Source organism: Centroberyx affinis, unplaced genomic scaffold, assembly GCF_046629955.1.
Source record: "Centroberyx affinis isolate AG114_WGS23_722 - 3 ecotype Tasmania unplaced genomic scaffold, CSIRO-AGI_Caff_v1 ptg001070l_1, whole genome shotgun sequence".
Lineage (NCBI taxonomy): Eukaryota > Metazoa > Chordata > Actinopteri > Beryciformes > Berycidae > Centroberyx > Centroberyx affinis.
Genome location: NW_027279619.1, coordinates 316,599 through 339,687, shown reverse-complemented (window position 1 = coordinate 339,687; position 23,089 = coordinate 316,599). Strand labels below are relative to the sequence as shown.

The following is a 23,089-nucleotide window of genomic DNA, read 5'->3' as shown; positions in this document are numbered from 1 at the left end:
AAAGTTTGTCTTACATATGTTCCTGTTTCCTTCCTGGCAAGGGACACCCCACAGAGTCCAAAATGCTGCTTTTAGATTTAATAATATTTATGACATACATCAGCTATGAAACATGCATTAACAATAGAATCTATGTAATAACACTAGGCCTACAGTGTAATCTGTTGTGTCGGTCTGTATCAATTGTGTCATGTAGTTCTTTTTAATCGTGCCATTGGTGTTTTGTGTCACCAAACCAGGTCAACCAATAACTGGCCACTGTTGCATCAGATAGGTGCTCTCATATGCCGTCCTGAATTTGCAAGGTGGGCAGTATCTTTACAGGGGACCAAAGCATGATGCAAGGTACTTCTGCTGTTGCCCTGCTGCAGGATTTCAGGTTGTCTTTATAGTTTTTGTCTTCCACATTTGATCAGCAAATCATAATACAGAAAAAACAAGCTACTTATGCCACCAGCTAACAGTTATAAATCACCAGAGACAAAGAGCTGATTAGTTGTCCAAAGATTAATTGGGGGCCAAGGTTCATTCCGATCACAAATGATGAAATTAAATTCACTTACATAACTGAAGATAATTTATATATGGTGTTGCACAAGCCACCTGCAGAAGTCACCATTTGTAGTGATTGGCCAGTGGAAATATGGCCTGCACTTACTGGTGCACAGGTTTAAGCAGTTCAGACAGCTTTGTCTCAGGGGATTTCCCACAATACAACTTTCCACCCTTCACAGTCCTCTCTCTTACTTATATTGCAAACCCGCATTACAAGCCCACTCACTGTTTCAGGCACAATGCATCTCTCTCTCTCTCCTCAAGCATACATACACACACTCACACACACACAGTAAAGTAATCTCAGTAAATCATGCTGTACACGTAGGTTGATATATATACATTATCGCAAGAAAGAACTAGGAAGCGACTCAAAAAACAGACAGACAGCACAGCTTGAAGGGGAGTTATATTATTTCTTTGGACAGTGTTGCAGTTGTGTTGGAGAACGGAGAGGATCGGCCTCTGAATCCTTCACACCCGACCCATTAAGATTTCACACAGATAAATCATCCCAGATGTCAACGCTCAAGTCATATGTCTCACAGACTTGCTGTAATTTTCCTTCAAGTCAGTTCCATTCACAATTGCACACAAACCTGCAGACGAAACAATCCACACTGTAGACAATAAAAGCAACATTTGAATTTACTAAAATGCAAACTGGAGAAATCAGATGCTCTCTTGATAGTTCCAAATAGGAAAAAAATAACTATTCATATTCTGTAATGTCGCTGTAACATTTGCTTTGAAATAATGCTCCCTCACTGGCCAGCAGAATTCAGGCTCATTTGACAGAATTAAATAAGAAAATAAATACATAATCTAAGTATAATAATCTTTTTGGCATAGATTGTCATCTATTCTGTATTTCATACTGTATTTTATATTTCTCCTTTACATACATACTCTTATCCATCTTAAACACATAATTACACAATAACATTCTTTAGACATAGCATTTTTTTCATCTTATTTCACATATTGAGAGTAGTTAGTCACTTAACTGATCATGAGTACAGCAAAGTTGAGACAATCTTATCTTTTTAAAACCTGTTACTCTAAACAAATGTGAAATGCAGTAATTTTTTTCATTTGAAAATAAAGAAAATGCATAAATGCACAATGAAATTGAATCAAATAAATTAAGTCTTATGCAAGCAAAACTACCCTGCATTTTCTTTACCTAACACTTACCTTGATGTTAGTTTTTTTACACTGTCTTTACCATGTTTTTCTAACACTTTTCACAGCCACAAATATAACAAAGAGGAGTCACAAACAGCACTTTACGGCACAAAGTCACAGTACCGGAATGTACAGTATGTCCAGCAGCAAACCATGCAGACACATTCACACCTCAATTACAGCCACAGCTAGCTACACATATACACTTCCACAAACCCAAACATACACACAATCCCTTCCATAAAAACACATACACACGTACAAACAAACGTGATTACATACACACACAATGAGGTTACAGTACAACAGTGTACACTGTTCTACGCTACCAGATCAAAGGTACAAAGTGTCTAAGATGGTGCCTCGGAGGTCACAAGGTAACAATCCAACACATTACTACTAGTGACAGAGTACTGTTAGCTAATCACCGGGACCTATAAAGGAGGAAGTGGGATCAAAGAAAACACAGAAAGAAACAAGGCCAAGGTGAAATGAAAAAAGAAAGTAAAGGTAACGAGCAAGTCAATGGATTATAGAAAAACACAGAAAATAAAGCAGTAGAACAATATTTCACCATAGTAGAACATTTTAGCTTTGTATCATACTAACCACAGTATAATACAAAGCTTTACAGTAGCTCTACACAGTAGAGTTTTTGCACATGTCTGTCAAAGATATCCAGAGTGATAGTCAGTCAGCCAGAGTCAGCTTCGCTTCTATTTTGAGAACATCATGCAAAAAGTCAAACTTCTAACACATACAGTAAGAAGTATGGAATGTAACCCAGATGATATGATTTACGTGTTCTGAATAAATGTTTGCAACAAGTAGAAACAATTGTCAGAAAAGGCCCATTAACTCACATGATGGTAAAAAAACAAAATATTTCTACTAGGGAATAGTCCTGTTTGTGAGGAATGTTTGCTATGAAAGTCAAATATGCCATTCTCTTTGGCTGTCACGAAAGCACAATCTGCTAACAAAGCCTCTGGGTAAGTCAATACACAAGTTTCCAAATATCGTTGAAATGTGTGGAACATGACTTTTAAAAAGGATTATGTAACCATTTAATTTCATGAGTATCTCTGTATGACCTTTGATCCTTGCTCTGAGTATTTCCTAATGCAAGGTGTGAGCTCCCTGTACTGTGTACGCCTGAGAAGGGACAGAGATAGAAGAAGAACAGCAGGACAGAGGGAAAGGTATACAAATAAAAAAAATGTGTTGTCAATTTAAGTGAAACAACTCAAGGCAAAGTAAGCCTTCTTAATAAACCTGATGGCTAACTCTAGTCCTGAAATCACACACTTTCATCAGAGGAAACATACAGTACAGTGAATGCATCAAATAAAACACACGTTGACTACATGACTTGGGTCTGCATCACAACCCTGAATCCCCAGTCTCAGCTGCAGCCTTCCCCCCGGGGGGCGCAGCCTGACCGCCCTCTGCTGGCCGATCTGTGGAGTTGCTCTCAGCCACGGTGCGGGAGGGAGAGCCTTCGCTGAGGTTGAGCCCTTTCATTTTGGCCTGAGCAGGGCTGCCACAGCGACTGTGGCTACGGCTGCGGCTGCGGCTAGAGCTGTGGCTGCGGCTGCGATGGCCGCGGCGCTTCCCCTTCCCCGGACTGGGGCTGCGGGACCTGGTCTTCATGTGGACAACGGTGCTGTCGTCCTCTGAGCTGAAGTCAGAGCTGTCTGAAGCACTGGCATCAAGGCCTGAGGAGGGGAGCTGGATCTGAGGATGGGAGAAGAAGAAGAGAGAGGTGGTAGAATAGGGGGTAGAGAAGAAGAAGGTAGAGGAGCAGGTGAGAAAGAGAGGAGTAAAAAAGACGGTAGAGGACATGACATATTCAAAAAATGAGAATGAGTCAGTGGTAGAACCGGAACACCTACAGTAACGGCTTATCGCAGATATAACGTTATCATGTAAAAGATAAACAAGAAGAAAACAGAATTGTGGTTATCATCACCTGAAATGGCTCTGTTACACCCACAAGGGTGCTCATGTTGTTGCTATAGTAACCCAGGATAAAGTCCCCTGAGCCTTTGGGCAATTCCTCCTCAGTAAAGGTTACCTGGAAAACAGTTTGTGAGAGATGCCATGAATTACTCAAAGTGAGACAAAACGATCCCTGAAGAGAATTCAGCACACATCTAGATTACCTGATGTTCTTGTCGATGGTAATCAGCTTCCTCTTGCTTGGCCCATATGTATCCCACATAGTCCTTGTGGTGTTTGAATCCCACCTGGGGAAGCAAGGGCAAAACACACATCACTTGAATAAAAATGTTAATGCCACCAAATCTTTCTTATGCTACTCCTGATGGTTTGTTGACATGGATGTAAGACTAGTTACCTTGTACAGCCCAATCCAGTCCCAGGAGCTGCGAGCATAGTTGGGCGCTACTTTGAATTTGGCTATAGCATCAGCAATGCTATTCCACTCATCGTCCACTATGAGTGTGACCAGGGGGATGTCAACCTTATATGGGAACTAGAGAGAACATTTACAACAGCCATCTAATCAATAAAAAAATCAAAGGAAGTTTCCAAAACAATGTAATCCAAAAGAAATGCCCTCAGATCGTTATCTTTACAACATGACCCCCTCACAGCGGCTTCCAGAGCGTCTTACCTGCAGGGTGAAGATGGAGGAGACTGGTTTGTGGTCGCTGACGGTGTACTCCATGTGACTGCGGTAGCAGTGCTGCGTCACTTTGGTCCCACTGGTCAGCCCCGAAATGGAGCCGCGCTTCCCCGTGTTGGGAGAGAGGCCAGAAGAAGCCGTGGCCCTCAGGCGCCACAGGATGCGGTCGGTCCAGGCCGGCTTACGCTTCTTCCCACTGGGAGGGGGAGAGAGAGACGGGAAGAGAAAGAAATCTCCTAAATACTATCTCATTCAAAATAAAATTCAAATCAGAGGGGCTAGGTGACATCTTGTCAGCGGCCCTGAATTTGCAGCAGCGCCCCTGGACAAACCTCTGTGCCATCACCAACCTTGTGTCGTATGTATCTGTTCCAACATCAAACTTGTATGTTGGAGGGAATTTGAGCGGCCCCTCTAGGAATCCCTCCAATACTGTCTCGCTGTCTTTGGCCATGTTCAGCTGTCGGGACGAGAGTGAGACAAGTTAGAGCAGGTGGCACTCACTGAGGATCTGTCTTCAGCACTGACTGATAGCTCTCATGAGAATATACATGTCTTGACTGCCCTCTAGTGGCATTAGCTACACATTACATTATTTACCAGACCAGAGAGAAGACATTTTACCAGAGATTAGGAAGAAATGAGATACTTCACTCTGCCCCTAGTGCCTGCCTTTGCCACGTCATCACAACATGTGGCGGGAAAGACAGAGCAATGTATTGGCGGGAAAATTGAGAGATATGGCCTTCTGTTGCAGACATCTGCTATTAGCAATATCTAATGTTAATTTGGAACAAATTCTACACAATCTGAAATCCTTGTCAGGATTCTGAGCAAAAATGGAAAACAATGAATAGTAATAATGAATAGTTTTTTTTAAGAAAAACAAGTCTGGACGCAGGTTTCATTAGATTATAGTTTTGTTCAAGAAAAACAAGTCTACCAGATCAGCTGCTATGAATACAGATGCTGCAGTGTCATCTGCCCCAGTTCTAGCGCTTGCAGGGAAGAGTGCATACAGACGGCTTAATCCCCAACAGTTTCCACAATCTACCATCTTTATATATTAGACACTCATTGTTTTTACCTGGTCCTTTTCCCACAGCATGGAAAGCTTGTTGCCGTCAATGGCTGATTTTACCACTTGCATTTCGAGGTCATCAATACGGAAATTGAGATCCCCAAACCAGAACACCAAACTGTGAAAACAATGTCCAATCAATGTTTTCACACCACACCATTGAATAAAAGTGACAATATACATGACTTGTGTGTGTTTGTGTGTGTATGAGAGAGAGAAAGAGACAGGGACATGACAGAGATTATCAAACAAACACAAGCGCGTAATCCACTTTCACAATGCTGAGTTTGACACCAATCCCTTCAGAAACTGCAGATATTCACTAAACAGGGGGCATCGCAAGCCTAGCATTGTTTTTCACAGATAAGAACAGGGTGAAATTGGGAGCAAGGGGATTCAGTACTCAGAGTATTTTGACAAGAGACTTTGTATGTGCTTTTTCATATATGAAACACCTGGCGTTACACACCTGAACTCAGAATCTTTGGTTGTGTCATTTCGTTACTAAGAAATATTCATACATTGATAATGTGCATGTGTGTTGACTTACTCGTGGTCAAGAACTGCTGTGGCGGCCTGGCCCTCAAACTGCTGCTGCTGCAGGATGCTCTCGAAGTCCTCCATGCGCTGATCGGAGTTCTCCATGTGAGCCGGCAGGTGGCAGTTGAGGAAGCAGATGGTGTGACCAAACACAGACATGCGGGCACTCACCCCACCTTTATTCCCCTATAACAGGGATAGGCAGAGGAGCAGGCAAAACAATATTAAAGGGTGGAAGAAAGCCAATACTGAAAAGGGAGAGAGGATTTATATTTACTCAATATTTCCCAATATGTTCCATTGTGCAAGGACAGAAATTCATGAGGAAAGAATGAATAAGGATAGCGAGCAGACGTTAGTATCTCAGAGTGGTTTCAACATAATGTCTGGTGTGTGTGAATCCATCCTTGCAACAGAGACACAGGACGTTTACACATTAAGGGCCAGTGACGAACGTTATCAATATTTAACGCTAGCAGTGAAGTGCACAGTGGGAGCAGTGGGAAGACAGGATGAGTCTGTGCATTTCCTCCCGCTGTTCTCCCAACTGCTCTGACCCAGTAAAACACAAAAGATGCTTCGGTGTAAGATCTGCAGAATGTGCTGATGCGTATCTGAGTTCATACAGGGATGAAAACAGCAGGACTTCACACAAGGCTGAACACTGCCTAACTCAATGGATCTCTATAAAGCCCTCAGTGACAAAGGCACCACAGACAGACATCCACTCTGACCTCAGATCAGTCTTAGATCATGTCATTGTCTTTCAGTGCTATATTATAACAAACCACTTTTTTGGGTCTTACTGTATCAACACAACTAGCTAAAGGAAGGGTATTAGCATTTTACACCCATAGTTTGTTTTCTTTGGTCCAAACCAGAGTGGAAAATTTTACTTTACGTTGCATTTTTGTAATTGGATTGTTTAGGTTCATACTGCCCATTTCCAAGTAAATCAGGGCTTGTAAACAGAAGTCACATGGACTCACAAGTAGCTTGTTTATTGGAGTTTGGTAAGCTGTCATCCAATGAGGTTAGAGGTTTTGGTGGGGGGAGAAAGGGGGTGAAAACAAATCTGATTTCAGTCCCTGTGACTTTGCTGTAATTTACCCTCTCTGGTCTTCATACCAGGTAAGAACATATGAAAAAATGGCTGAATGAGCATCAGTCCAGGCTGTGGTTTGCCCTCAGTTCATTTTGTCATGTTAGGCTTTCCAAGCATGAGTCACTGCTGGCTATCAGATGTCAACATCCGTCTGCAAATACCCATAAAACCGTTTGGAACAACAGCTGAACAATGAACAGCATGCTCATAAAACCCTATGTTTTGGGGTCGTTTCCTGTAGTTAGTACGATTCTCACTGTAACAAACACCGCAGTTCATACGGAAGAGGACAGAGACTCGCATTTTCAGGCCGTCTCAGTGCGGTTATTTGGTGCCAGCTGAGTGTGAATGGCATTGTTCTCACCTGGCCAAACCAAAACTAAAATAGAAAACGCTCCAGAGTTAAACTGAACCAATCAAAACATGCTTGGTATGCCTGTGCTCCAGCCTTTTATGTATGCTGAGTCCATTACACTACTAGAGCACCATCTTCTGGTTGGCAGATGTAACACAGACATCCTCGTCAGTTCTGGATAAAGCCAGCCTCAAACATCCTGCACTGTTATCAAATAATCAGTAGCCTACTGGAATGTCTGTATATTTACAAAATATAGTGGGGAAAAGAGTGTTTCTCAAATGTATATCAGGGTAACTCTAACAGCAATGTTGACGCTGATGTTGACATAGTCCTAGTCAAACCTATGCAGTACAGTGTATAATTTCCATGTGTTGAGTTTGCGTAACACACTGTTGGTCAAAGGGATGGTGTCAGTAGCCGTCTCACCCAGTAGCCCCCCAGGCCAGTGCGGGTGGTCTCAGTCTGGACTCCGCGGAGGAAGGGCAGATGGTAGTACTTAGCAAAGACCAGCAGCAACAGGCCCTGCATCCGCTGGGATGTCACCTGAGAGACAGACAGGGACATGAAGAGGAAGAGATGGGAGCAGGAGCACGCACACGGTGAGCGATATCAGGATGTGGTTTGCATATTCTTGAAATGACAGCAATAAAATACAGTTGCACAACAGGAATACTGTATTCTTCGGAAAACGAATATCACTTTATCGGACGTGGAAGTTTCAGTAAGCAAATTCCCTGAGCTGCCTGAGTCTAGCTTAGTGTGTGTCCATCTCTGCTGCTTCATTTCTCTCTCTCTCTCTCTCTCTCTCTCTCTCTCTCTCTCTCTCCCTCTCTCCCCTTGCATTTCCATTGTGCCCTGCAGGATCCTGCGACCCAGCTCTCCCACTGTTTTGCATGAAGCAGTGCACATAAAGGAGGCCATAGCTCGCGGTCTCCCCTCGCTGTCTGAACAGTAAACCCATGCGTGGAGGAAACGTGATGCATGAATTGACAGTCCTACACAAAACAATACACAGCACACACTAACACTGTAAGCATGTGTATGACTGTAACGGGTCAGACCTTTCCTCTCTCCACACCCCCCCAACCCCCCCCTTCATGCCCTTTCTTCATGTTATGTTACGCAATATATATTATGCGTATTATGACATTTGTACGCCATTGGTAGAAAAATAAGGTGCACACAGTCTATTATAGCAACATCTGTGTGCTGTACAGAAGGGGGACAGGCATGTGATGTGTGCGTTTGCTGAAGTAGAACAAGCCAAGGTATTTGCATGCCATTTCAAGCCCCTTACCAGATATTTATGGTGCTCCCCTCTCTTTCTCCAGTACAGTCTACACACCCCAACCCCCAACCCCCAACCACAGGCCTCAGAAGCATGATCACACCCTGCTTGTAATGCCCTGTGGGCAGTAATGGAGGCACACATCCCCACGTGAGAGAAGATCCTCTCGCTTGTATACTAACTGGCTATTTGGACGACGTTGTTACGTAATGGACTCCACTGAACCGTAAACTGGACTGACTTAGGGTATTTGTGGTTTGTGTGTGGACAGAGAGAATGAGGGTGAATGTATGTGTGTGTGTGTGTTTGCATGCCTTTGTGCATGAGTATAAGAGTGTACCTTTGCCTGTGTGTACTGGGGTTGAAAAGCATTTCTTATTAACTTCAGTGAACATTGGAAGCGCTCCTGAAGGCTGCCAAGCTACATTTTTGGCTTCGAACTGAAAAGACATTCAAGCCCAAAGACAAGTGTGTGTGTGTGTGTGTGTGTGTGTGAGAGAGAGAGAGAGAGAGAGATATAGAGAGAGAGAGATAAAGAGAGACATAAAGAGAGAGCGAGAGATAAATAGATTGTGAGAGTGTGTGTGTGTGTGTGTGCATGTGTGCAGTGGTGTATGTTTGTACGTGTATAACACACACATGACTTAAGACTGAGATGAGCTGTGAGTAACAAGTGCTGTGTCAACAGGGCAGCTCTGGAATTTCAAAGAAGTAGTCAAGTGCAAAATAATGGCTTACTAATTCCAGCCTCTAACACTGCAGACCACAGAAATATCCGTGCCTTCTTCCACCCTTCAGAAGCACAGCATTTCATTAACATTAGACTTCATTCTCAGGATTTTGAAAGAAACGAAAGATACAAACTACATTTTATTCACCCATCTTACATACATGCTTAAAGAGCCAGTGTTGTAAGTGAAAAATAAGCTTTAACCTGCATTTAACTCAAAACGCAGGTCTATTTTATCCCAGTGTTTACAAACACTATAAAATATTATCTAACCTAAACTATAGGCTAATCAAACCTTTACAAAACTATAAAATTTTACAGCCTCAAAATATTTAAAATGCATGTTTAGTTGATTTATAGTGGAATGAATCAAAAGCTCAGTCAATAGATTTGTGAAAAATGGTTGGTCCAATAAACCACTTTGCAAAAAAGTAATGAGTGTTTCAACAAGGGGAGCTATGGTGCAATTACAGATTGTGGAAAAAAATGCCTCTGCTGATTGGTGGATTTGTAGCACCCTAAACTGCTTACTTAAAGAGGAATAGTGGTCACAATCAGCACCAGTGTGATGGACAGGAGGAAATAGGGTGATTTGTTGGCGACTTGTCTCTGCAGTGAAGAGCTGATTTTAGCAAGCTTCCTTGTGATTGCCCTACACACAGTCTGAACCTGACAGTGGGTGTTGGTGAGCAGGCTATCTCTGAGAGTGGAAAGACAAGACAGGGTGTCAAGTTACTGCATGTCTGTCCACCATGTCATGACCAGGCAGAGTGTTACACTGACACTGTCATGTATCCCCCTCTACTGAAGAAAGGCTGACAAACTCAAGATAACATATAATCCCCTACCAGCTCACAGCATGTTTATCCACATGAAATGCACAGAAAAGGTCACATCAAGAAGAAGATTATGCGAAGGTTTAAACCAGCCAAGCAGGCCATGAGATAGCTGGAGGACAGCATCAGTCTCACTGTCAGAGGCCCATCAACACTGACAACAACGAGGTCCAAAAATAAAACAGCACCCTGGGAGACACTTGTCTAGCTCTCCGAACTCGACAGCTGATTCACGCTCTCTGGCTCACAACGCCAACACAGCCAGGCATCTTCAGCTTCTGCCAGGCTAACGCTAACTACAGTGCACCAGCTATGTGCCCTCAAACACATAAAAACACACACACACACACACACTCAGGAGCAGGTGTGAATGGACAGAGCATAAATAAGCACACTGGAAACAGATAAGAAATACAGCATCATTTGACCAGTAGGACTCAAGTATGGTGGCCCGTTCTTAAGTAAAGAAAGTTAGCCTATATGAAAGCTTTTCTACAGATATTTGACATAAATATGGCCATGTCTTGTATAGCATACAGTATATGGCATATACAGTATATACAATACATCTATATACAGTATATCTAGACAATATTCAAGACAATATATATTTTCATTTATCTTTTCGGCATGTATGGAATAAGCAAATCTACCATTTAAACTCAAGTTTCATGACATAAATGACACCTTTCCACGTGTGTGTTTTTAAGAAAAAGAGGAAGAGCGATAAAAAAGCATAACTAAAAAGAGGAAGAGGCTGAGAGAGAAAGAGGCAGGTAGACAGGCAGACAGGGACATAGAGGGAGACCGATAGAGAGAGCTTGAGTTTGCATTGTGAGCTTGGCAGACAGCGGAAGATAACAGATACGCAAATTACACGCCTGTTAAAAATTATCACCCCATCCATTGCTCTGGGAACAAAATGAGCCAAAACAGCAGCAGGAAGCAGAGATCTCATCAGCAGCCCCATAATGTGTACGGATATCAGCCTTTTAGCATTTAAATGTGTGAATGTGCATGCGTGCATATAGAAAAGCCATTACTGACCAGCACATAACCAAAGGGGCTGAGTCTCTCCATGCAGACCTCGCTCCACTGGTCTGTGAACAGGACATCTTTCAGCCTTTTGTTAATCATAGAGTTCACTTCCTGTAGCCTTGAAGGAAAACAACAACACACAACAGCACGCAGGTCAACAGTGGCGCAGCAGATAGAGAGGTGAGACAGACTGATGAGAGACAGCTTTGATGAAGTAAAGTGGAGGTTAATAAATAGAAAGGAAACATAGCCAGAGGGAGACAGACATCGCTCTGGTTCAAGACTGAGCCTGACAACTCATCAATCAAATTATATGCAGTGTCAATGTGGGACAAGTGACCCTAAATGGAAAGTTTGGCTGTTATATGGAGTTGATTGGCTGACTGCCGCCTCCACAAAACACTCACCCAATGATGTACATGTCTGTGTTTCCATCTCCCACATTCAGCCCCAGCAAGGCAGTCATGTCTTCAGGTGGCATGGCAGAACCCACATTCCAAGTGATTATGTGCACCCTGTTGGCAAAAGGGGGATGTTATATCTCTCAGACATTATACACCCAATTTTTGCTATATATCACAATCTTTTTGAGATCTAAGCTATTTCCGTATTTGCATATTTGTCAGTGGAAGAGGACCATTCCCAAACTGCATGTGTGAATGAACATATAGGTTTTCTCTATTTATCTGTTTACTGGCATCGCTAGGAATGGAAATTGACACCAGTCCGAATTGAGATAAGGATATAAAATATAACAAGGACGGATATATATGTGTGTGGGGGTATGCTTAATCTAGGGTTGCACAGTTAATTGTAGATAATTGTATATATTTTTGTTTCCACAATTAATAATTGTGTAATTTGGTGGTATTGCAGTGTTTGTTCAATTCCTCTGAAAATCCAGGTGTGGTGTATCAAGCACTTACATTACACATGATTAATCCCAACCTTTGAATGTGCAACGTGCACCATGTGATGAAAAAAAAAGTTAAAATGGAGGAGCAGGCAGAGGAACCTTACATAGACCATCTCTGGGAAAACGTAGAGACCAGCAAAGTGGAAAAGAATGGATACACCCAACGTTAGAGAAGAAAATCTTTCTCCTGAGTCTGAACATGAAAATGTTGTTTTAGTACCTGAAAGTGGATCATCATCTGTATTTGAAGATACTTTGGTTTTAAACCAAATGATGACAACAAGTACAGATTCTTGCAAAGTCTGCCTTAGAGTGGTAGCTGCACCACAAAGTAATAGTAGTAGCCTAATAGAAATAGTAGTAGTAATAATAGTAGTAATTACTTATTATTTGAATTAATATTTTAATTTTGTGACTTCTGTAAATAAGGACCACAATAAGAGTAGAATGTAAGAGTGAAAACGAGACTTTCTAGCTACTACTACTTAAACTGAAACTGAGATAAATAATCATGATAAATAATCACAGCAATATGATAAGGATTATCATTTTGCCATAATCGTGCAGCTCTGGCTCAATCTAATGGATATATCGCTGTTTTGACTGGCAATATCCAAATACGTGCAGTATCATCCACTGGTTGTGCCAAGGTTAATCATCCTCAGCTGTCTGGGAATGAATGGTTCTGTCTAGTCTAGACGTGCTGAGACATGCAACACGAGATGCACACAGCAGGAACTTGCCTGAAGTCTTCCACAGTCTGGGGCTGTGTGTCCGCAGTGCCTGCTACGGAAAAGGCCCTCTGGGCGTGAGGGTTGAGGTGAGGAGGCGTAGGCCTGCTAGCGTCTGGGTGGGGCACTGAGGCTGCCCTGACTGGGTGGTGGCCGGGGCCTTTACGGCCAGCCTTCACGTTGGCCAAGGCGGGCACTCCTGAGGGTTTGGCTGCTACGGACCGTGAGGGCTTGGGACGACTAGCTGCGGCCCCATCAGGGATGGACTGGTCCTGGTTGGCCACTGGTGCGGGTTCAGATTTGGGTTCACAGACGTCTACGGAGCCCTCTACTCTGGCGATTCTCTGGGGCCGTTGGGGCCGGACGGAAGCTGCAGGCTGGGCGGTGGAGGGATTGGTGGCTGGGGCCCCTGTGCCTGGTGGGGGAGCTGCAGTGGGCGCTGAAACCTCTGCTGCTCCACATGGGTTGTCTACTTGCGTCTGGCTTTGACTCGGGTTACCTGGATCCATTTCCCTAAATTTCTGTGATAAAGAAAACAATAAGCACATTTCCACTTGCAAGAAATATGTACATTACTTTTACATTTCAGGAATTTAGCTGATGCTCTTATTCAAAGTATCTCAAATTGAGTGAAACTGTATAAAAAGCTCCAGTTCCCACATCCTCAAAATTACAAGAAAAGAGTGCGAGGGTCAAGGCCAGAGTGCTGACCCTGTGAACATATAATGATCTATAATGTGCTAAGAAAAAAAAAAAAAAAAGGAGCTAAGGAGACTTAGGAAGGATTTTTGTCACAAAATACTAGACATAACGTCATTAGCGCAACAAGCAGTCCTTTCACAAATGACAAGTACATTCTGCTGATGAGGGAAGGATTGTCATGAGATCCTACTGACACAGCAGGACGAGTGAGTGAGTCATTCAGTTTCTCAGCATCATGGCTGCTCAACTACCTGCCTTTCCATGGCCCTGAAAACAGGTGATTATGTTCTCCAGGAGGAGATAATAAGAGAGGGAGATGCATGGAAGAAAGAAATATATGAAAGCCTAACAGTGGGAGAGAAGGGAGAGACAAAAAGACAGAGAGAATCAGATGGAGCCCACTTCACCCTGTTATTCTGTTACTCTCCACACCTCCCACAGCTCTTGGACCAACTCAGAAATAGAATGGGAGAAAATAAGCCTGGACGCAGCTTATCATCCTCTCTATTTGTACCTAAGCTGCCTGCCATTCCTCTGGTAACCACGGAGACGCTCAGTCAGTTCATATCAGCTCAGAACACCTGCCAGACACTCGCCTGAGAAACTGCTGTAGGGTCCATAACAGAAAAACTCAACAGCATGGAATAAACAACAACAGAGAGCGGGTTGCAAAAAGATCTGACAGACACAGAGAGCAAGAAAAGAGAAAAGACGGAAATAAAGGAGCAATTAAACCCATTAAACTAATAATCCATGCCATTTTTCTGTGTCAATTTTGCTACTCTCTATTGCCGATTGATATAACACAATGGTGATTCAACTCATATCCATTTCATGAAAGCTTTTATATTTGCTGTTCTAAACACCCGGTGTCTGGTGGGTCTTTCCCAGGAAAAATTCCTCTGACACGCAGGAAGTGACGCGTTTTACGTTTCCGGCAGCAGCAACAGCCGTTTGTTTGGAATAAATCAAAGAACTGGGTAGTTAGCATGGGCAGCAATAGCCAACATGGCTGAACAGACAAACAAAAGGCCAGTACCTACTGAAACTCAAACTATTTAGTGCGAAAACACCAGAGCAATGACCGCTTAGCACCAAAGATGGCCCCAAAATAAAAGAAACAAGGATTTTGTGGATTACCATGTTAAATCCCTAAAACAAGGGGCGTCCTGGTGGCTCAGGGGTCTAAGGCATGTAACATGCAAACACAACATCCTGGGTTTGAATCCGGCCCAGGACCTTTGTCGCATGTAATCGCCCCTGCTCTCTCCCCCATCCTTCCTGTCTCTATCTACTTTGATCTCTCTCCAAAACAAAACAAGCAGCCATGTGGACGGTGATGTGACCTGGTGCTTGTCTGAGCCTTAGAGAGCTGATTTGGACTCAACACTGTGGCAACCCCGACCCAGATCCATCAGTCAGTAGAAGCGAGGCACACGAGGAAGGACCAAAAAATTGTAGACTCACATTATTTATACTGTCTGGGTACCTAACCTTACCTTGCACCTCTGACTGCCAACACCACCAGGTGCACAGCCAAGCAGTCATGTAGACATTAACCCATCACATTCTACACATGCTTCTCCATCTGTAAGATCTAAAGGATGTAGTTAGACCTGTACATTATGGACATATTTTTGGTCAGTAGGGAGGGAGGTTTTTCAGCCCGGGGACAGAGAAACAATAGAGCTCTCTCATAATTACTCACATGACCTTCAAGAGACGGGGCCATGACTTTCATGCGGAGAGGAGAGCTGCCTCTACGGGGGCCAGTACTGGTCACATGTGCCCAGTAACATGCTGGTCTTTCGGTCGACCAATAACCTGGTGCCTGCCTGGGCATAATGTATGCCTGTGGTCCATGTATGGTATTTTTGTGGAGGAATGGGGAGGAGGACGAGGGGGACGAGTGGGCACACGTGGGAGTGGGTGGGGGCAAAACGAGCCAAGGGAAGAGAGAGAGAGAGAGAGAGAGAGAGAGAGAGAGAGAGAGAGAGAGAGCCAGGCGAGGCAGCCCATTCAGTGACAACACTGTGTCTCTCTGCAAAATGTCTCCAAATTGATCCTCTCTCGCTTCCCTCTGGCGCTGTCTATTTTTCCAAGCTTTAATCCCCTTCTCTCTCCCTTATCTCCCCATTTCTCTAATCCTTCCACTCTCTCCATCTTCCCTTGACTCTGTTATTCCGATTCTTTGTCTTACCCACCTCCACTAAATGGTCACTGAATCGCTCTTATATTTTCCCCACCAATTTCATCATTCCCTTCCTATATTTTTTTCTTCTTTCAAATCAGAAAGTGTCTATATTATCTCTGACCTAAAAGCGTTTCAGTCCTTGCCTCTCGGTCTCTCGTTCTCCCTCTCCATCTCTCTGCTGTGAGGTGACATTTGTGCTCTTCCACTGACGTGCTCTGTATTGTTTCCTTCAGCCAACCACCTCACAGTCTCCATCAGTGACGTCAACATGCCACAGTCCCAATGGCCACCGTCACAACAACTGGAGATGGATCATTATCAGTGGTAATGGCTATGCATGTGTGTGTAAGTGTACATCAAAGACAGAGAGACATAAGTGCAAGAGTGAGTATGTGAATGAGAGAGAGAGTGTTGGGACAAAAACATGTATGGGATGTGGGACAAAAACAGATGAGTGATTGGGAAGCAAGTAGGACTTTGATAATGAAAGAAGGAAATAACAAGATATCAGATTGAGAACAGTGATTAAGAATGGGTGGAAGTGGACTGTGCATAGACTATCCTGTTTGTATGTATTTAGGACAACACATCATAATGTACAACAGTCTCATTATGCATTATATGAATTCTACATATTCTGTTAGCTCTGTAAACATCTCCCTGTTTGTCAATCTAAATACACTGCACTTTCTAACACAGAATAGTGGGTATGTATGTATGACGGGGCGAGAGCCAAATGATACGCTAACAGCTACCACTTCTCATTCCACTCACGTTCACCGGGGAGAGAGTGGAATGATTTGATAATAACAAATGTGTCACGATGTTTACATGCGCCCTCCTGAGGGGGAGAGAGAGCTGGGAGAGCCAGGAGAGATGTACTGTAACCCCTGCAGGACACGCACAGGCAAAGTGCAGCAAAAGTGGACTACTGCGATTAAAAACCCCCAACAAGGCTTCTCGGCTGTTCTGATGTGATTATTTAGATAGTTTTGGACGATTGGTTCAGTCGAATGATGAAACGCCTTGTTTTCATTTCAGGGTTATAGTGAGGAACATCATCATCATTCATAGTATTCTGTTACATCACCACACGGCCATCTTGGTAGGAAAATAACATGTAATAAAATGTAACTGTAATAAATTAACAGCTGATTATAATCAAATGACAGCCGCAGCCAATGAGCTGTCTATATTGTAAGGCACCATATTGGTAGGAAATGCGTGTAACATCATGGGAATACTATAAATATCATCATCTCAATTAGCATTTTAGCCAAAATCCTGAGCTCTATTATATTCTGTACTCCAGCCATAAGGTTGATCATATTCATCCCACATCTCCAGTGTTTATTGTTTAAATCACAGCCAAGGAGAGTGTTGGTGTTGAGGGCCTCCAGGGCCATATGTCCCTCTGACAGGGATATTAATGATGACCCTGACAGAAATGACACCGGCAGCTGCTGCCACAGCTGTACACAGCTCCTCTAGGTCCTAGTGCCACGAAGCATCACTCCCCATATTCTGGGGGCCTCATCCTTCTGATCAGGTCACATCCCGGGCCTCAGTTTGTCAAAATGATTTTGCTTATGATCCTAACAGTTAAGAGGCAGTCAAGCCTCACTAACATGTGCTGACAACATATAGTCTTAGGGCTGCACGATTAGTCCTGTATGATCATATGTTGCAATTTTAGATTGCACAATTAACAATTGTCGAACTCGGCCATATGGAAATGTTTAATTTGATTTAATTTCACTTAAAAGGCCCGCTGTAGTTGAAAATAGCCACGATGTTGACATGAGATGCAAAAACTGCATTTTGTTTCCCAAATCATTGACATGAATAAATTATAGCAATATCCAGCAAAGTAATGAGGCCCAATGCAATCTGCCTGTGGAGGGACCTGATTATAGAATCAAATTCTGACAATGACAAAAACACAGAGGACACACTGATTAAGGGGAATGAAAACAAGGCCACTGTGCTTGGACTGGCACGTGAGATAGACCCAATGGATATGGAGTACTAATGCTGGCATGTGCATGAAATTAAAAGCTTACACAATCTTAAAGAGAAGTCAATTATACGCCCAAGACTTCCTTCCTTCCCAGTTGCTAGATTTGTAATGAGAAATATTAAATTCCCTCAAAGGGCCTTGCCAAACGCTGTGACAGCACAACACATGCATTAGTTTGTGTGTGTGAGAGAGAGAGAGCGTGTACGAGAGAGAGAGAGAGAGTGAGAGAGGAAGGCGTGAGAGAGAGGAGAGAGAAAGAGAGCGAGAGAGAGAAAGAAGAGAGGAGAGAGAAAGAGAGAGGAAGGAGAAACAGAGAGCGAGCGAGAGAGAGTGAACGAGAGAGAGGAAGGAGAGAAAGAGAGTGTGTGTGTGTGTGTGAGAGAGAGAGAGAGAGAGAGAGAGAGAGAGAGAGAGAGAGAGAGGGAGAAAGAGTGAGAGTTTGGCTGGTATCCGTTAACTACTGGGAAAACCTGTTAGGTGGGTGACAATCAGTGCTGTAGTAGTAAGAAAAATACTATTTTTGATTTCAACAATCATTCTACTGGCCTTTCTCCAGTCACAGATTATTGAGTTACTTTAGCAGCTAAATCCTTCCTCATTTCAGCTGCATTCAAACTCATTTCTGCAGCAGCTTGTTACTCAGTTCCAACCCATTCCATTATTTCACAATGAAATAGAAAAGCCGCATGTGAAACACCAGTGAGCACTGAAAACACATCTGCACTCATGTAAGGCCCTTTGGATAAATGTGTTATACCATGTGACAGATTTGTAAAATGTCAATGATCTGAACCACACTTTGATTCAGTTAAAAATCAAACCCCAGACATATGTACAAATATGTTTGACAAATAAGAAAAAGCTTTTTGAGGGGATATGTCATTTGTTATTTGTTATTTGTATACCTTGCTATGTAAACATTAGTTCACAATGTGTCAGTGTAGTGGATAGTAGCACTAGGCTCATGGTGTACATACATATAGCCTATAGTGAGGATAAAATGACTGATGTCTTGGCTGAATGAGGACAGCAGCAGCAGATATTCTGGCCTAATTACACTCCTGTTTCAAGGACGATTTCTGGTTTAAAAAAAACATGAAGGTCATTTTAATTCAGTGTTTTGCCATCAGATACTATCTCAGACACATCAGTGCATGAGTGTGTCACATGCATTTCTGTGTGTGTCAGAGAGATAAGGGGGAATGAATAGCCAGCATTTGTGTGTATACACTTGTGATGTGTCAACACAATTAGGATTTATGAGCATGATACCTGCCATAAAACAAAGGTGGACAAAGTGAAAATGTGTGTTAAACTTATGTTCATTTACCCTCTTCTAACATATAAACAAAAAGGCTTGACTATGTATTGTATCAGCATCACCTCTTCTCATAGACACAGGCTCAGCTGGCAGGAATGTCTTTATCCTAATTCACTACTTAACAATTTGTCGTATGTCATTGGTCAATTTTCACAATAAAACAATAAAAGTAAACAAGAACACTTCCTGTCTTGTGCTCGGAGTGTTTGACTTATTGCCGCCTGTCGTTGATGATTCATAACCTGCACCTCAGCTACAGTCCTGATAATCATTACAGCAGTCGATGACATGCTCCTGCTGGGTTTCGTTTTACTATTATTGGTTACTGTTACTGTCTCACAGAAATATCTTTAGCCTACCTGCTTTGCTGCTTATATGTTGAAGATAAATAGCTGACGGATGTCGGGTGAACTGCCTGTTGTTTTGATTGGCGCAACCTTCCCTGCAGATGAAGAGGTCCGGGGTCCAGAAAGCCACTGTACGGTCTCTAAGAGGAAGATGTGGTTTTCACACAGCCTCCAGCGAAATGTTAAAACCGCGAACTTCCCAGCCGCTTCCCAAATGAAACCATCGGCATCCCGGCGCCTTCCACACTGGCGATGTCAGGGGGAGCAGGTGGGCTTCAAGAGCTCAGTTGCGCTGATAGATATATCCTGCCCTAGGCTACATTTCAGAAACAAATGTCTCCTGATCCCTTCACACAGTCGCCTCTAGAGACTCGGGCTGCGATACATGCGGCGTCGATGAGCGCCGTCTGTTTCCCTGTGCCCTTCAAATTAAGAAGACGCCTGGGATGAGATCGCTTCCGTAAACGAACAGTCGCTGTGCCAAACGATGTCCAGTTGACGGTTACAGTAGTCAGACTACGTGAAGCCCTACTGCCGCCTAGTGGCTCATACTGCGAAGTGCGGGACATAATTTACAGAGCAACCGTGAAGGCAATCGGAGCTCTTTTAGCACACTTCAAGATCGCCACCATGTAATGTTGATATTGTAGTCATGGAAACGAGCTCTGTGGCCTGTCAGGTACAGAACGTTAGAATGTTCAGCTGCCATGAGAACGTGATGTTCCCTCTTGCATCGACCCAATGCTGATATCCATGACAACATGATCAAACCATCGAGAGAGCTGATTTGATTAGGTATGGCCCTTTGCTGTTGGAGAGGATTTGGTATACAGCTGAACGACTGTTTATTCTGCAGGTGGGTGACAGTGGGGAGAGAGAAACCTCTGGTCGAAAGGATAATTTCTGTGCCACTCTCTTTCTGTCCTAACAACATGAAATAATAGTGAAAAGTCTATCTATCATATAGCTGGGGGAATCCCTATTTTCTTCATAGTAATCTGTAACATGCCCTAATTCATATTTGACACACTTCCTCATTCTCAGGTAATGTGCAATCAGTCCAGATGCACCTTTGCACCGCGCGCGCGCGCGCGCGTGTGTGTGTAGTCTATTATTCTCCCAATAAACCCACCTCCATTAAATGTTAATTCAGTAATAAATGGAACATAAACAGGCTTTCTTTCCATAGTTATAAACAATTCACATTAGAAATCAACAATATATATTTTTTTCTGTTTTAAAATAACTGCAGTAGCTAATTGGTAATGTGTGCTAAGACAGTCAATTTATCCAACTTGTTTCAACTGCAGCTGGTGCAGGTACTCTCCTGTGTGGTATGATGTTACCAACCATGAGTCAACCACTGAAGTAGATTACTTTAGCAAGGCAGATCATCTGCAGTAAATCTGCACCGCAGCTAACATTCCCAGTCTGTGTTTATATAAATACATTGTTGAATGACATATACATACAGTATTTATGTAGGCTGTTTGATTAGAAAGATTTTCTTTAATGGAACCCCATTAAGTGGGCTCATCCATTAAACTATCTTGTAAACATAAGCTATTAAGTGTTCTAGTCTTTCACATGAATTTTATTCATTCAGTGCAACATCAAAGGTCTTTAAGAGATATAGGCATCTTTAATGGACTTTGGCCCATGTGTGAGGGCAGCTTTTATGTTCAAACTAAGTCACGGCGCATATTAAAAGCTACAGTTATTACAAATGCAGTAATTTCAACTAGATTTATGCTTTTGAGGATAAATATATATTTTAGCTAGGTTCCAGTAGAGAGCTTTTACTAATTCTACTTGCTTTGTGTTGGTAGCAAGGCAATTCAGAATCATTTCAAACACCAGCAAAATGGCCAGGGAGATTTATTCAGATAAATTAAAAACAGATATTTAAGGCTTAGACCTCACTGATTTAAAAACTTTAATAAAATAAAGTAGATACACTGGTCTGGTCCTGGTCTTACAGGGTGCATTAAGTTACATAATCCCAAACATTCGACCATACCAGACACACACACACATATATATATATATATATATATATATATATATATGTATGTATATATATATATATACATATATATATATACATATAGGCCTATATATTCTCTATTTTTATTTGCCATTCTCATTCTCATTTTTTCTATGTTTTTGTTAAGATATTAAGCTTAACTAACTGGGGTAGCAGACTATACATCAAATTGTCTGGATATAGAGTTTAGTGAGCTTTGGTATGCTTACCAAAATGTTATAGCCTACTGCATTTCCACTTTTGTATTTTAACACCAACGCACTTTTGTCCCCATAGGAAACTGATGGCCCTTATAACACCTCCACACTGAGCTGAAGTAGGATGCGATAAGATGTTGCCCTGGCAACACCTGAGGGGTCCTCATCAGTCTGCATGACCTCATAAATGGCTGTGGCCTTTATAACATTAATGAACCAAAAACTGTGTGTGCGGGCGTGCGTGCATGCATGTGTGTGTCTAGATGGCACCCTTAAAACACAAAGCTTGTTGGAAAAGACTGGAGTGGACTTTGTGGACTAGATGGTCGCCTAAAGCTGCTGGTGGTTAAAATTATTGTCGATCAGGACAGAGAAGTAGTTCAAATGCTGTGGGATGTGTTGAAAGCTTAATACACATATACCTTAACAGAAAATCACTATAATACTCTATAGGAACTTACAGTGTGTCTGTGGTACTCAATAGTTTATATTGACTACATATTAGTTTGTGTTATTTCATATACTATAACATTCCTATAATACAGGGGAGAATGGGGTTCAATGAGACACTTTACTTTTTATGCTACTACGGGAAAATAAATGTGTATTCATTTCAAACAATAATGTATACTTAAGGTTGTTGGTATTATGGAACATTTTCTGTAGCTAATACAGTCTTAGAACGACGACTCCTTGAACGATGATCTTTTGGCACAGATTACTGAAGAGTAGGGGTAAGTTGGTTATAACTTAAAACCTTTATTTTTGTCCTTTTCAGTCCTATCATTAAGGCCTTTACAGCATGCAGGAGCAGATATCAGATATCTTAAATTAGCATTTTGACAAGTCATAATATAATAAAAGATATCTTAAATTAGCATTTCGGTTGGTCGTAATGTAATGAGAGATATGGGCCTATTAAATGCTAATTTACAATATCTCTCATTACATTATGACTAGCCAAAATGCTACTTTAAAATATTTCAGATATCTGTAATGAGAACTACTGGAACTACCACTACTAGCCCTATACTGCTGCAGCAGCTGTAGTAGCAGCAGCAGCAGCAGTGTTGCTGCTTGCCACTAGGCTACTGACGAGCACCACCTGGCTTAACGGTACTGCTGCAGCAGCAGGAGCAGCAGCGGCAGCACCCATCCCCTTTACCCTGGTAAAGCTCTTACTGTGGACTTTGACAAGGGCCTACAACCCGATAAGATATCAGGGGATATACAGTTTTATTTTTT

At 42.5% G+C, this 23,089-nt stretch overlaps 1 protein-coding gene across 1 annotated transcript; it reads right to left on the bottom strand.

Moving 5' to 3' along the window:
• Positions 1–961: 961 nt before the first annotated feature.
• inpp5jb (inositol polyphosphate-5-phosphatase Jb) lies at positions 962–19,977 on the bottom strand. The gene is made up of 13 exons (XM_071523151.1): positions 19,613–19,977; positions 13,029–13,537; positions 11,777–11,884; positions 11,379–11,487; positions 7,904–8,020; positions 6,025–6,200; positions 5,481–5,592; positions 4,744–4,853; positions 4,382–4,589; positions 4,103–4,240; positions 3,909–3,992; positions 3,716–3,820; positions 962–3,480 (listed from the first exon to the last, which is right to left on the bottom strand). The coding sequence occupies exons 2-13, from the start codon at positions 13,523–13,525 to the stop codon at positions 3,127–3,129; spliced, it is 2,118 nt and encodes a 705-aa protein (XP_071379252.1). The 5' UTR covers positions 13,526–13,537; positions 19,613–19,977; the 3' UTR covers positions 962–3,126.
• Between the last annotated feature and the right edge of the window lie 3,112 nt (positions 19,978–23,089).

Bases quoted from the DNA above. Each gene is read 5' to 3' on its own strand.
- inpp5jb (XM_071523151.1), bottom strand. From the start codon at position 13,525: ATGGATCCAGGTAACCCGAGTCAAAGCCAGACGCAAGTAGACAACCCA. The intron at 8,021-11,378 runs GTCAGTAATGGC...TCTGTCTCTCAG, and splicing joins GCCCCTTTGGTTATGTGCTG to GTGACATCCCAGCGGATGCA. The intron at 4,241-4,381 runs GTAAGACGCTCT...TGTTCTCTCTAG, and splicing joins CCTCCATCTTCACCCTGCAG to TTCCCATATAAGGTTGACAT.